The following is a 16,428-nucleotide window of genomic DNA, read 5'->3' as shown; positions in this document are numbered from 1 at the left end:
CAGGTCACAACATCTCATCTGGTCAATAGACTAACACTCTGAGGGCTTGAATAGAAGAGGCCCACAGAAACCTTGATATCTTCCTTCAGCATTTAAAATATTTTTGGGGTAGTTCATATAGCCATCATTGTGCTGTTAGGAAGTGCTAAGGATGAGATCGAAGAAATATTGTACCAGAAAGTAAAAAGCACATACCAAGAATTATCCTCTTGTAGCCCCCAGAAGGAAAAAATAGGAACAACAGTTTAATCGTGATTTACAAGAACATTTTCACCTCTAGAAAAAAACACATAATTTTGATAAAGAATTTCTGAAGAAAATGTAAAAACTTTAAAACAGTCTTTAATTTTACGTGCATTAGATTTTGAAAACATTATTTTTTAAATGTAGAATTTAAAATGTGTCAAAATTGCAAAGATGCATTTAAAAATGCCCAGAAGTATTTAAGAACTTGCGCGCTCCATACTTTTCAAACACCTGTTTTATAACACTATTCCAGATTTCACAGATCAGAGTACAGTAACTTACTGTCTCTGGTAATGCCTGGACAGAGAAGGTATCCCTGTTATTTGATTTATGCTCAAGAATAAACCCCCGCAGTGCTGAGGTACAGTCTCGGCCTGGACTCAGCAATGCCAGGCTCAATGCTGGGCCTGAGGCCGGACTGCATTTCCTATTCATCACAGCAGGTTTTATTTGGCGATAGCAGAGCAGGAGTAGAGGCACGAGTTAGATAGACTAAGAAGATCCTGTGACTGCTCGGGGTGCAGACCCCTCCGGAGTCCCTTCTGTGCAATCATCCGTGTTCCCTGCACAACATACACTACAGCTGCAGCCTAATCCACATTGGCACTGCGCATTCAGCAAAATTAAAATTAGTGCCGGTCCCAAAGAAACAGTGCCCCTGCCAGCAGCATAAGTTAAGCACTAGTGTCATTGTCACCAGGGCAGGGTTCTTGCATCAGTTGAGGTTTAAAAGCTCACACTTTTGATAAAGTTCACAATATCGGGTATATTTATTAAGTAGAAAATCTTCCGTGTGTAAAAGAAATAGGGATTTTTGAATTTTGAAGACACCTTTTAATTTTCTCACCTGGTATTCGTTGGTAAATGTTTCCCCATTTAAAAAAAATAAGTAGTTAGAAAAAGTGTGCTGATGTTTCTGACCTGATTGCGTGCTGCCAGTTGAAAGGCTGTGTTCGGTATCTGTCGCAGGCAGATTACACAGATCAGTGGGCCTCGATCAGTGGGCCTCCCGGTGATCTGTGTGTCAACATTTATTATATTGCCCACAGCTGGTTCCTTGTGTTCTCGGGCCTCTGTTGCAAGAAACGAGATGAGGCACATTCTGAAGCGACAAGCTTCGTCGCGGGAGGCATTTTCGAAAGTTGTTTTCAAAACCGAAACCAAGCAGTAGGAAATTTGTGTTAAAGCAAACTAATCAGAATCGTGGCAGTCCTCCTACAGCCCTCCCCCTCTCCTGATGACCAACCCACTACCCCTTCGGCCTGCCACGCCCCCCTCATTGAAATGAATGGAGTTTTGTTATCTTCTGCCAGGGCCACTGTCTATACGCCCCAGATGCAACCTAATATATGGCACTGTAGTTCACCACGCCCTCTACTATACCGTCACTGCTGTCGCTCGTATTTGCAGGTCAAGCAATACCTCGCCCTTTTTTGACACATGCGCAGCAGGACATATCCAACATTTCATTTGACTTCCGTCTTCTTTAGGAGAAGGATAAAGTTCGGGCTCACTTTATTACATAACAGCAAGTGCTTATTTGTCTCTAGCGGCTCGTTTTTTTAGGTCTCGCCTGAGCCAACGCATGCGCTGCCCGGCGAGACATTTAGTGTGTGGGTTTTCAAAGTGCTACCACACGCTTTTGGCAGGCATAGAGCGTGCGGTTACGCGCACAATGACGAGCAAAGGCACCATATGGCTTTCCTCTCTCGTCATGGTGCACGCACACCACTCGCCAGCCTGCTTTTGCCGCTGCGCACATTCCTCGCGGCACCCTTTCATTTCGCTTGCTCTCCCAAGCGCCTCGCTCCGCCCCTCCCCCACCACAGAGCGCGTCCCTGCGATCACTTTTGCTTGATCGTGATCACTTTCGCTTTTATGGCCTGATTCCATTTCTTTTATAGTCCTCTGTTTAGCTCTATTTCACGTGGTTTCCGTTTCCGCTTACACTCACTTTTTAACTTGGACCGATTACCAAGTTACGTGTTTCCCATAAGGATGTACCCGAAACGCATTCACTCTACTTGCAGGTATGCACCGACCGTTGCACGCGTGTAACTGTCTATACTTTGAGCCTAACTTTTGTTGTTTCCGAGCACTTAGCTTTGAGCACGTCACTTCGCTGACTTTCTTATAATTTTTTCAATCAGTCTTCAATCAGCCTTTCATATTCTGTCACAAGACTTGTCTGGTTCTACATGCACTTATTTCCTGAGTTTAACTTCCGTTCCTTCCGAGCACTTAGGTTTGAGCACATCACTTCGCTGACTTTCTTACTGCGTCTTCAATCAGCTTTTCTCATTCTGTCACGATAGTCTGGTTCTGCTTGAACTTATTTTCTCACTCGGGTTTAACGCTTTTAATCTGATACCAACACCTCTTGCACTCCTTATAGTGACGCCGATCTATAGCATTAGAACACGGATCAACAGCACTGCTTTTATTTTATTGCTCTTCGTTTATTAGTCTGAAAGGATGCAACAACGGAGCACTTCTGAACTCCACACAGGTTTCTCCAACACCGCTGTTCAGCGAGATATATCACGTTTAACTGCTGGCATGTTTCACATTTCTTGAATGCAGCATGAAATGTACGGATGTTTCCACCATATCGGAAGTGTGTTGAGTTAGTTGTTCACTAATAATTTTTTCAGGTGGTGCTGCCATGGTTGGTAACCCAGCTTCCTTTTGCGCTTCATTTCACAGAGATTAACAGTTCCCCTGATGAAGGGCCAATCCTGCCCGAAATACATTGGGTCTGATACATTGTGATACCAGGATGCATGTATTATATTTTGCCATATGATACTGAATTTATTAATGCATTTGTGCATAACAAGAATACCGTGAGGATGACAAAATTAATCCTTCATTAATGAAATTATCCAGATTGATTTTTGGTTTGGAATCTATTTAACGTGATAAATCCATTAATTTGGACATATTAAGCGGTGCATTATGGGGATGTCTCCCTGGTGGGAGACGCTTTTCCTTCATTTGTCTTCACACGCCCGTGGACCAGTGGGCGATACCCTTTATGCATGCAGATCTTGCTTAACATTTAAAACAGAATACAAAGGCGTGCAAGTACCACTCTTCTCATTTCTTAAAGTATTTGTGCAACACTTCAAACAGTAAAGCTGTGAATACACCACACAAAAAAGATTCCACACAGGATTAGACTGACTCACTCTCACTGACTCACTCACTCTCGCTGACTGACTATCTTACTGACTCACTTTCACTCACTGACTGACTCACTCTCTCATTCACACTCACTGACTGACTCACTCTCGCTGACTGACTATCTTACTGACTCACTGACTGACTCACTCTCTCACTCTCATTCACACTCACTGACTGACTCACTCTCACTGACTGACTCTCTCACTGACTGACTGACTCTCTCACTGACTGACTGACTCTCTCACTGACTGACTGACTCTCTCACTGACTGACTGACTCTCTCACTGACTCTCACTCTCTCACTGACTGACTGACTCTCTCACTGACTCCATTGGCATAGCCAATAGGTCTCACCTTTGCACTGTCTCGCCTTTGGGACCTTAAAAGTGTTTACCCATGCAACAGTTGGTGTTGTTGAACTAAGGATGTTGTGCTGCATAACTAAATACTTATAAGGTCCCAAAAGTGAGACCTATTGGCTATGCCAATGCTTGTTTTTCTCGTCTTGTCTCTCTCCTCAGGGTAGTAGAGCAACACCCCCTACGCTCATTAACACCAGCCGCCCCTGTTCAACACCCCATCAGGGGTAACTGGCACTATATGAATGCAAACTTTACTTTCCCTTCTATTCCTCCGCTATCCTTCTCACTCCAAATAACTGACTAATATCCACCACTCAAATTACTTTCATATTTCACTATACCAATTCACCACTAATCCTTTATGGGTTTCCGGAGTAGCGTGCTACTCACCAAAATAAAAGCGCTTCAACACCCCATCAGACGTAAGAAGTGCTATATAAATACAAACCTTTTTCCTCTTCTATCCTTCCGAATCCAAACAACTGACTAACATATCCACCTCTTAAAATGTACTTGCATGTTTCACTATACTAATTCAACACTAATCCTCTATGGGTCCCGGAGTAGCCTGCTACTCGCCGAAAAGTGCTTCGACAGGGGTAGTAGGCGCTATACAAATGCAATTACAATACAATACAATAAATGCAGCAATGAAGGGCAAGAAAGGGAGAAATCAGTCCTGCCATAAAGACATTTTTAGGAATTCTGCTGCACCTCATAAGATCAAACAAAATACACAATCACAAAGCCTAGATGGGTCCCAACAGCAGAACAAAAACATACAAAATCGGACGGGGGAAGATCACACCACCAATATTTACATAGAAAATGCATTGAAATAAATCAGAAGTCAAAACGTCTCTAGCCAAATAGACCCAAAGAGAGACTTCCAAAATATCTGTAAGGAGATCAGACTGATACAGAACAGAGCCATGGATCTGAAAAGCATGCTACAGAAACTGATAGTATCACTGATGACAAGCTACCTTTTTTTAGCAATCACTGGAAGTTAGTAGGAAATGGTGTTTGACCCAATAAATGCAGTATCTCTACCTCCTGCCCTAGAGATCACTTCTGATGGGTAGAAGCTTATTGAAGGATTAGCAGTGATTGTTAAAAAGAGTTCAGAATTAGTTACTGCTGCTACCATCTGTTGACATATGGCTGTAAACGGTTTTAATCATTGTATTTTTAACTATTGACTGGGTTACTGTTATCTTTCCGGGTTTCTGTTGTTGTGCCTTTGTTATTCAAGACAGAACTGAGGTAGAACGAATAGTTTCTTACTCGTCGGTGTAGTTTTGCAGCTTGAAGAACCTTCTGGATTCACTATGCTGTGCATTATTCCGCCATCTAGTGGTTGGGTCCGGAATTGTAGTATTTCGTCGTTTTTTGTGTGGGTTTTTTTGGGTGGGCGTCAGCGACGTAGTACCATTTAGTTTCCTTCTGTGATGTCGACAGGCTCCCACCTTTGGTAGCCATTTTCAGATTCTTTTTATTTAATTTCTTTGATATTTTTACTTATTGTCTCTCTTTTTCATATTTCTACTTATAGTTCTCTTCCTTGGCAGAGGAGGGTTCGCTAGTGAATCCAGAAAGTTCTTCAAGTTGCAAAACTACACCGACCGGTAAGAAACTATTCGTTTTGCAGCGTGAATCTTTCTGGATTCACTATGCTGTGCATAGACTTTGTAGCGGTTTGCTAGTCTTATGGCGGTTGGGTGGAAGATGAACTTTGGTTTGTAAATAGATGCTGGAAGACCTTTTGTCCTACTTGTGCCTCCTTGTTAATTTGAATGTCCACACAGTAATGCTAGGTGAATGGGTACCGAAGACCATGTTGCTGCCATGTAAATGTCTTGGATTGGAGAGTTAGGGAGAAAGGCAATAGTTGCTCCTTTCTTCCTTGTTGAATGACCTTGTGGCGCCCCTTGTAAAGTTTGTCCTGCTTGTGTGTGGCACAATTGTATGGCTTGTGCTATCCATCTTGCGATTGTGTTCTTGGTTACTGGTCTTCCCAGAAATCTCTTTGCAAAGGATACAAATAACTGTTTTGTTTTTCTGCATTCTTTAGTCTTTTCCACGTAATACACGACTGCTCTTCTTGCATCAAGTGTGTGCAACGCTCTTTCCGCTTTGTCTTTAGGGTTTTGATAGAAACTTGGTATTTGTATACTTTGGTTTATATGGAATTTTGATACCACCTTTGACATGAATTGTGGATCTGTCCTCATGACAATTCTGTTACTATGTATCTAGAAGTAGGGTTTCTGTAATATTAGTGCCTGCAGCTCACTAACTCTACATAAGGATGTGATTGCTACTAAAAATGCTGTCTTTATTGTAAGCATTTGTAGCGTTGCTTTGTTTAATGGTTCAAAAGGTGCTCTCATCATTTGTGCTAGAACTATGTTGGAAGTCTCTCTTTCGTTGCAGTATATTTGCCCTTTTGGCTTCAAGCCTTTTTCTCTTCCTTTCTATCTCTTTCCTCGTCGCCCTCTGGTCCTTCGGCGACATTATCTTCCTCTTCACTGGAGAGGCCCAGGTCTTGCAACGAAGGCGGTGGTCCTTGGCCCTGCATCTTGTGATTGACACGTCGCTGTCTTTCTCTCACTCTCAAGGTCTTCGAGGTGAAGACCGGGCTGGGGTTGCAGTCGGTGCTCTGATGATCCAGCGGCAGGCACAGACTACAGACTTGGTGCTGATCCTTCTGTGTGTACTTGTGGTGACAGTTCTGGCAAAATCTGAACGGTGTCTTGTCCATTACAGCGTCCAGGGAGCTCCCTGCATGTGCATTCTTCGATCGTCATCGACGATCTCGATTTTTGAATCCTCGTTGAGCTCCTGTTGCTCCGGGCAGTCAAAAGAACTTTCTCATGGTGTTTCTTCTTTATTTTTTCGATTCTTCTCTCCAATCTTGGGAGCTTCTCCATAACGATCCAGACCCAACAGCGGAAACAAAGAATCTGAAAATGGCTACCAAAGGTGGGAGCTTCCGAAGGAAGCCCGTCGACGTCATAGAAGGACCCCAAATGGTACTACGTCACCGACGCCCACCAAAAAAAATTAAAAAAATAGAAGAAATACTACAATTACGGATCCAACCACTAGATGGCGGAATAATACACAGCATAGTAAATCCAGAAAGATTCACACTGCAAAACTGTAGATTGTGCATTTACCACTGTTTCCAGATTGTTTAGTACTAACCATAGTATTATATTGATTTGGCTAGCATGCTACTTTCTCAACAGACATGGCTAAATGTAACTTTTTAATTGACCACAGACTATCACAGTGGTACTAAAGTGGGAAATTTGAATTTCTGGGTAGGTGGATCTACAGTTACTCCATGCACGCCCCAGATTATTTTCTTACACATGTTTAAATTATATGGCCTCTTTTTAAAGTGTTATCACATTCCCATAAAGTGTGGGATACACTCTGAAGTTTGCCTTTTTCTCACCGAAGTTGATTACATATCCAAGGTGATTTATATTTCGAAGATGGATCATGTGACAATTGAATTTTCTATCATGGCTTCCCCAAGAACTTCTTCCTCAACACTGGCTGCAGATGAGGAAAAACTGATTTGGATACATTGGGGATTGCTTTTGAGTCACCCTTCTACGTAATCTGTTATACGATGTTGTGCCTATTCAATATCAACAATGTCTCATGATGAACATAGATGATAAAGTTTCTCTTTCAACAACTTTCTCTTTCAATAACTTGTACCTGGTCTGCATGGGAAACCTTGTACCACCTGAGGAACTGCAGAATCATGACAGCATTTCCAGGCTTTGGTTTGTGACTTGAGAGGGACCTCTAGTAACTAACTACATCAGGTACTGCAGGTTTGTGAATGTTTTCCTAGTCTCAAGAAAAAGCAACAGTAAACTAACATTGAAATGTTGCTTCTTCCTATCACATTACACAACATGGGGTTGTGGGATTTATTAAGAAGCTGCTATTGCTGGTAAAGAAGTACAGTGTCAATCGAAATAAGGTTGAATACGCTTGAATGAAACAGTGACTGCTAGTATATATGTATACTAGAAAGTCATCAGAAGTGTTTCATAGGGAACAAACATTTATTGAAAGTTTTAATATTGTCGTGTCATCAAAAAACAGCTATGGCTTTTGTAATAACTACATATGGACGTTCATCTCCCTTGACCCCCCCCCCCCGTCCCCAGCCTCCCGGTACTCCTTCCTTTTGCCGGCTGCTTAATGGTCTGCACTGGAGTTCCCCGGGAAGCCTGACCCGCACTGTTTGCCCTTATGCCTCGCCTTTTGTTTTTCTTTTAGTTTTTGTGTCTGTTGGACTTAAGTCTCCTGTTCCGGTAGAACTATCCGGAGCCACTACGGGGCTGCGCCCCGGAACTTGACTGCAGCCTTGATAAATGTATATTTCATTCTGTACCTAGCGGCCGGCCCTTGTGGTTGTAGGCCCGTGCTTGTAACCGAATTATTGTTCAATAAAAATTTAAAAAAAAAAAAAAAAAAAAAAAAAACAGCTATGGCATATTTTTTTATCCAAAAGAAAATGAACTTAATGTATTAGGGTAGCAAAAGTGCACATGTAAATTTTAATATTGAAGTCACACCCCTTCAGCTTTGTGAAGGACATTTGAAGCAATTGCATTTGACTCGAGAGCGACATCCAATTATGACTTGAGGTACACAAGTTTATGAATATCTTGCCAGCCTCAAGAAAAATCTATAGTCATATTGTGCATATGAATAAAAGAATACTTTATGTAATATCTTTATTAATGGGTTTGCTCAACGTACATTGGCATTTAGTTTCTTCCTACTGAAGCATTAGGTAGTCGACTTTAATAAAATTAACATTTTAATGGCACACCTGTATAGTGCTACACAAAAATCAGTGTGCTAAAAGTAAGGATGAAAGCACTTGAAATTAACAGTGACTGCTAGTATCTATATATAGATGGATGTCATCACAAGTGTTCCCAAGCTATAAAGACAATTGTTAAAAGTTGCAATATTGACTCATCATAACCAGCGTTGGCATATTTACATATCCTACAGATACTTTACAGCTACTTTACAGATGTCAGCTATGCTTATGTTCCCAAAAGAGGTCATAGTGGCACCCTGTTTGCAGGTGGAGTGAGGCCAGAGGAGCAGGTAACAGGCCTGGATCCATTTAACAGTAGACCTGGGTATACCTGCCTTAGATATGGGATGACTTTATGAGGTTGTGCAAAGGAAACAAAAAGCTGCTGTGCTATACAGAGGGACTTGGTCCTATCTATGTAATATACAAGAGCACGCCTGACGTCACATGAATGGAGATCTGTTTCTGCTACCAAATCAGGCATGGGGAAAAAGACGCAATGGGCAATGCCCTGAAGATGTGGGTGTGAAAACCTGAAGGCAAATGTTTGGGTGTGATGTGGGTGTGAAAACCTAAAGGTACAGTTTGGCCATTTTGTGTTTTCATGGGGGACGAAAAAGTCGATGTTCAGACGAAAGTAAGGGATTAGGACTTGTAAGTAGGGTTTGCACTCATGGACTTGTTGCTGCGTTCTGCTAAACAGTTCAGCAAATTTGTTGTACACCCCCAGAATGTACCCCGGTAGGAGATATACTCAGTGGTGGATGGCCCATTACCAAATTTGCTGGGCAGGTCCTGACTACAGAGGAGACTGTGTTCCGCCTTGCTTCTGTAGAGAAAACACGCTGGTCAGGTTGTCGGTTTGAACGAGTACCATCTTGCCTCGAATGTCTTGAAGAAAAGCTCTCAGGGCTAGGTGATTGGCTATAAGTTCCAGATGGTTGATGTGGAGACTCGGCTGATGAGGTGGCCACAGACCATTGATTGTCATGTCGCTGAGATGCCCCCTCCCACCCTGTGAGTGATGCATCCATGGTGACGGTCACTTGCAGAACTCGGTCTGTGAAGGGCCTGCCACACCAAAGGTTGTATCTGTTCCACCACTGCAGAGAGCAATGGGTGTTGGTCCCTATCAACATTAGATCTTCCCAGTGACCCTCGGCCTGTGACCATTCTGCTGAGGGGACATATATGAAATCTTGCATGAGGGACTATGGCTATGCATGAGGCCATCATACCTAAAAGGCGCATCACTGTTCGAACTGTGAAAGGACGGACTGCTTGAGAAAGAGGCATTAACTGTCGGAACGCCACCACCCTTCGCTCTCTTGGTTATGCATTGCCGGAGACTGCACTGACAATTGACCCTAGGAAGGTTTGGTCTTGGAGTGAATGGAGGTGGGACTTAGTGGTGTAGACTGTAAAACCCAATTCATGGAACAGGGAGATCGCAGTTTGGGTGTTGGCTAAGTAGTCTTGTCTGGTTGCACTCTTAATCAGCCAATCATTTAAGTAAGGGAAGGCACAAATCCTCCCTCCACCCTTTCTGAGGGGGAGCTACTACTGCTAAACATTTGGTGAAGTCACCTGAGGAGGTGGTGAGTCAGAAGGGCAACACTTTGATCTGGTAGTGCTGACCATTTACCATGAAGTGTAGGTAGTGTTGATGGTCCGGATGGATTGGGATGTGAAAGTAGGTGTCCTTCAGGTCTAGTTTGGCCATGATGTCGCCTTGCTGCAGCAGGATTATTATATCCATTAGGGTGAATATGTGAAAATGTTCCAAAAGAATAGCCTGAGGCCTGAGATCTAGGATTGGCCTGAGATAGCTGTCCTTTTTGGGGATGAGGAAGTCCAGGGAAAGGACGGCTTTGGCCTGATGTTGCATGGGAACTGGCTCTATGGCAGGCCTCGAAAAATATACTCAACCACTCGCTATGATCAGATTTTATCAGGCCGAGCTATTTGCCCGTTCTGACGAGTTGACAAAGAACAGGTGTTCTGTTCAGTCAGAAAGTGATGGGGCAATAAAGATACCTTTGAATCTTGTTTTTATCTTGTCACATTTGCTCAGAGACAGAGGTCAGAAGTCAGTTTGCAATTACTTTTTCTTCTGCAGAGTCCCGTTGTTTTGTAAAGCAAACTGTCTGACCTGTCGTACGAAGTGTGAAATGAAATGCTGTAGGGTATCAGGTTTTTCGTAACACACATTTAAATACCTAATAAGTCAACTGGACAAACATTTCAAAATATATTTCAATAGTTGAAAAAGCCCATTTTTTCTACTTCTGTGTGATCAAAAAATATTTTAATAGGATGAAAAACAAATCAGAACACTTTACTCGGTGGTGTGTAAATGATAAATATGTTTTCTGAAACACAATTTTCGCAGATTGTTAATACACTATATAATTTTATCAGTAAAGCTGCAAGGCAGTGGGAAGGTTTTTGGCCATTTCTTGGATATTTACTGACTGTAAATGACAGTGTGCTACCACATCATGCTTTAGGAATATATTTATTATAAGTGAGTGTTTTTAAACATGAACTGAGGATCACCTCTGCCACTGCCCTGATGGCAATACTATCAGTAAACTAAAAGGCATGTCAGGGATCATGTGTACCCTATATGTCGGCTAGATTCTTATTACACATAAAGCAAACGTTACATCTTTTAATCAAACAAGAGTTTTTTGTTTTGTACATCATAAATGCTTAACTCACATATTTGAAGGTGCACTCATATGTGAGAATGAAGAAAAAGGAGACTGTAAAATAAAATATTTGCCAATGACCACACAATTTTAAACCAATTTATGGGTCAAGTATATTGCAGTTAGGTCAAGTAGGTTATTTGAGTTACTCGATCTTCCGGGCTAGTAACATTTTTATGGATTTTTTGAGACCTGTATGGCCCCTTTGAGAAGGAGCACCTGGACTTCCTCTTGCAATATGGCAAGGTGTTCTGGACTGAGGGTGTGTATGCAGAGTGAGATATTAGTGGGGTTCAGAAGACCTCAAGGCAGTAGCCGTTCTTGATGATGGATAGAACTCACTAGTCAGTGGTGATCTCATCCCAGTGGAGAAGAAATCCCTGGAGCCTCCCCCTGACAGTCATAGTGTGATTGGGGGGATGCGGAGCAAGTCAATCCTTGGAGCAAGAGGCTCCCTTCGAGGAAGTGCCTCAGCCTTGACCCGTGGAGTTGTTACACATGGAGGTGCCCTGTACAAAACTTCTACCTGCTTGTTGGTGGTAAGTCTGTTGCGGGCATTGGTATAAGTGCCTTGGGTCAGGGTAATTAGACTTGGACCCACCCGTTGTCTGCTGTCTCCAAAAGGAGCCACTTGCTGTAGTAATCTGATCAACACCCATGGTCTTTGAAGTACAGGTGTCCTTTATCTTTTCCATCTCATCAATCTGCAGACAGAACAGATGTTCTCAATCAAAACACAGGTTGAGGAGCTGTTGCTGAAATTCTGGCTTGAATCCCAAAGTGGTGGAGGAGGATGACAGAGGTGTTCATTCCTCTGGTAACTATATCAGCTGAGCCCAACGCACACCAAATGGTGGCTTGGAATATGGCTTTTTCGCCCCAACAACTGTTCTCTCTTTTTTTCGGTATCGGTCAGGGAGATGTTGGAATCAGGCCTCCATTTCTTTCCACTGGGCCCTGTTGTAGCTAGACCGGAGGCTACAGAATTGGCGATGCATCAGTGTGTGGCAGCACCAACCACTACTCTCTTGCCAGCTGCATCAATGCGCTTATTCTTCTCATCAGGAGGAGTGTAATTGCCTGTGCCTTGGGCTGCTGCTCTCTTCCAAGCGGGAGAGACAACCAGGAAGTCCGAGAGGACATGACCCCTGACATAGAGGGGGTTGGAAGATGCAGGCTTGAATTTCTTTTCAATCCTTAGTGTTACCACCTGAGAGTTTACAGGATTCCTAAAACTCTGGGACAGATTTTACCATCCCTTCAGCATCTGGAGAAACTGAAGGGAATGCTTGGTTCTAAAGAGTTTTCCATCAAAAAGTAATTATACTCTAGAGTGACATACATGTCCACCTTGTGGTAGGCGGCTTCTCGTTGAGGACACCGTAGTATGCAGTATGGTGTGGAAGCCCTAACCGGGACATGGTCATGGTCAGGGTCCCCTGGTGGGTTTAAGTCCTAGTCCTTCCAAAGGATTGTCTGTAGGGTGTGGGCAGACTCGTGCTGAAGTCCTCTGCTGGAGAGCAAGGGCTAGGGCCACCTGTGTCTGAATAGGACTTCGGTGACCCCTGGGAGGAAGTCGCCGGAGGTGAGGGAGTAGGAGGTGGGGGAGAAGGAGGTGGCAGTGGCAGAGAAGAAGGTGGAGGTGGTGGTGCAGGACGTGGTGGAGGAGTGTCTGGTTCTGAAGTATCCTTGAAGGCAAGCCTTCACTTTTTGGGCAAAGTCTGCCCAGTGACGGAGAGCATTCCTGGGCGTGGGTGAATGACGATCCAACTCTGCCTTTCATTAAGCTCCTGTTGAAGCTTTTCACGGAAGGGCCTCTCCTCTCATTCAGCTGTCCACCGTCTCAGAGCCAATGTTTTTTTCAGTGAGGGTAGATAAGGCTCAACAGGCTTAGCTGGAACCCGCTTTGGCTCAAACACCTTAATTTGGTGCTGACCAGAGCCTAAGGGCGGTGGCTCAAAGGGTCATGATGCCCGTCCCTGGTGGGTGCGGGAAGGAAGTGATCTCCTTCAATGTGCGGACATTCTTTTACAAGATAGCCTACTTTTGATAAAGCTTCAAGTTATCCTTACAACATACACCTTCCAAGACCTTCCTAAAGCATGTTGCTCAGGTAACTCAAGCACCAAGTACATCTTGATAACAATTGGTATTTGCAGTATATGAAACAGTCATATATTAGTAAACTAGTAGGCAGTGGATAGAAACAATTCAAAGATTATCTAGAAAGTTCTAATCAATGACTAGGCCTGATTGCTCTAGTTATTAGCAGCATAACATACACACACAAGGACATAAATGTCATAAAAACAATGGGCTTTATTCACAAAGTTTTTGATGCAAATTACTTTTGCTGTACTCCTGGCTTAGTAATGAATTCCACGAGTAGACCAGTGGCACTCCTGACTTGCTCACTGAATTAAGTAAACCAGGAGTACTTCAAGAGCAAGTCACATCTATTCAAAGCAAAATCTTTATTGATCAGACCCATTGTTTTTTAGATCTTGATCTACACATCTGTATCCTAAGAGAAGTACCTGTGTTGAAGGAGCCGGTGGCTGCTCTCCCAGATGACTGTGAACCTCCTTAATTTTACTGCTCTGTAAAAACAGAAATACAGTAATGAATAATTTGCATTTTGAAAGCAGTAATAAATCAGATTAGCCTTGATAAAACTATTTTTAGTAATGGCAAAAAGTTTATGAACTTCAGGCACCCGGTTAAATGTCCTACCAAAGATAATAAACATCAAATAAAAAAGAAAGGATCTATCTGAAATCATATGCAAAGTCATAGCAAAATAGTGTTATGCCTGAAACCATTTTGTGCTGTTTAATGGACCAATGTAGAGCTTGGCTGGTGAAACTTCTGCTTGCGTTGAACCAGATTTACCACCACCACCACAGTAGGTACAGTGAAACATTCTTTTTTTTTTTTTTTTTTAATTTTTATTGAACAATAATTCGGTTACAAGCACGGGCCTACAACCACAAGGGCCGGCCGCTAGGTACAGAATGAAATATACATTTATCAAGGCTGCAGTCAAGTTCCGGGGCGCAGCCCCGTAGTGGCTCCGGATAGTGCTAACGGAACAGGAGACTTAAGTCCAACAGACACAAAAACTAAAAGAAAAACAAAAGGCGAGGCATAAGGGCAAACAGTGCGGGTCAGGCTTCCCGGGGAACTCCAGTGCAGACCATTAAGCAGCCGGCAAAAGGAAGGAGTACCGGGAGGCTGGGGACGGGGGGGGGATCAAGGGAGATGAACGTACATATGTAGTTATTACAAAAGGTGCCAGGAACCATCAAGGGTCAGGGGGACATGGCGATATCGGTGTCCACCAGGGGGGGCGTACAGATCCCCCCGCGATACGCATTCCATTGCCCCCAGATTCTACCCCATGCCCCCGGCTTACCACGGGCCACATACACAGTCTTCTCCCTGAACATACACCAGTCCATATTCTCCTTCCATACTGACACGGTGGGCGGCCGTTGGGCGCCCCATAGCTGCGCTATATCTCTCTTGGCAATCATGTTCCCCAGGGCCGCCCACCGAGTCTGAGCCGCGCTGTAATCATTGGGCTCCCACACATTCAGGACACAGCGACGCACCTCCGGCAGCAGCACAACCCCAGTGACCTGTCCCATAATCGTATGGACCCGGCGCCAGTAGTCCGCCACCTCGCGGCACTCCCACAGGATATGGAGAAAGGTGGCGCTGAGCCCACAACCCCGCTTACAGAGCCCGTCGTCGGAAAATCCCATCGAGACCAAGCGAGGACCCGTCACATACACCCGGTGAAGAATCTTGAGCTGTACCAACCGGAGACGGGCTGGAATGGCGACCTCCTTGGGGGACGACAGTGCAGACTGCCAGTCCTCGTCGTCCAATTCCACCCCATCCCCCATCCAAGCCTCCCGGAGGCGCACAAAGAGGTCAGCCCGATGATTAATCAGTTTTTTATAAGTTAAAGAAATGGTACTGTCAGGGACATGTCCGTCAAGTATGCGGTCCTCGAGGGGCGAGGAAACCGGGATCTTGGTCCCCTCCCCAAAGACCGAGAGCAGGGCGTGTCGAACCTGGGCATAGCGGAAGAACTCCCTGTCCGTAAGCTCGTATTCGGCCTGGAGCGCCGCGAAAGTCTTAACCGTGCCCTTATGCCACAGGTCTCCCACTTTGCTGATACCAATCGTATCCCACTGGTCAAACCCCTTCGTAGTCCAGAGGCTGCCCAGGCGGTCGGAGGCAAACAAAGGAGTAGCACATGTTAGTCGCTCACTCCAGCCCGTGGCCGCAGTGGCAGCCCTCCAGGTCCGCACCGCAATCTTAGTAGGACCCGTAAGGGTCCGGCCAGCCGAGCGGGAGTAAAGTGCCCTGTTATAGTTCCCGCCGGGAAGCAGGAACTTGTCCATCTCATACGCCGGATTCAAGCCAGGCGCATACGTGGCATGGTTAATGGCCGATAGCTGCGAGGCCCAATAGTACCTGCGAATGTCAGGAAGCGCGATGCCCCCGTCGTACCAGGGGAGAGTAAGCTTAGCAAGAGCAATACGCGCCCGCCCGTCCCACACCAGTCTTCTCTGCAGGCTCTCCACCTCCCGAAAGTAGGCCACCGGGATAACGTCGAAGGAGTTCTGGAGTGCATAGAGGAACCTGGGAAGGGACATCATTTTGAACAGCGCGGCCCGACCCAGCGGGGACAGGGGCAGCCTGCACCACCGGGCCGTGTCCTCTCGCAATCGCCGGAGTGGACGCAGGAGATTCTGCTCATAGCGAGCCACCGGGTCCAGCGAAACGTATATCCCCAGGTACTTAAAGCCGCTCAGAGATATTTGGATCGGAAGCCGAGGCGGCAGGAGAGGAGGACCACCAGAGATGGGATAGACGCAGGATTTAGACCAATTGATCGTGAGACCCGAATTGTTCCCAAAGGAAGTCAGAACGTCAAAGAGGACGTTGAGCGACTGCCGCGGTGAGGTGAGATACAGGAGAATATCGTCCGCATACAGCGAGACCCGATCTTCGAAGCCCGGGGCCCACCGGATCCCCC

At 44.8% G+C, this 16,428-nt stretch overlaps 1 protein-coding gene across 5 annotated transcripts in view; it reads right to left on the bottom strand.

Moving 5' to 3' along the window:
* Nucleotides 1-16,428, bottom strand: part of PHF11 (PHD finger protein 11) — a 438,587-nt gene that overhangs the window by 318,419 nt on the left and 103,740 nt on the right. For all 5 annotated transcript variants that reach the window (XM_085621915.1, XM_085621916.1, XM_085621912.1 and 2 more), the window contains exon 6: nt 13,913-13,975. In XM_085621915.1, the coding sequence (XP_085478041.1) occupies nt 13,913-13,975 (63 nt within the window). The remainder of the gene's footprint in view (nt 1-13,912; nt 13,976-16,428) is intronic.

Source organism: Triturus cristatus, chromosome 8 (genome assembly GCF_964204655.1).
Source record: "Triturus cristatus chromosome 8, aTriCri1.1, whole genome shotgun sequence".
NCBI lineage: Eukaryota > Metazoa > Chordata > Amphibia > Caudata > Salamandridae > Triturus > Triturus cristatus.
This window is presented reverse-complemented; position numbering and strand designations above follow the sequence as displayed.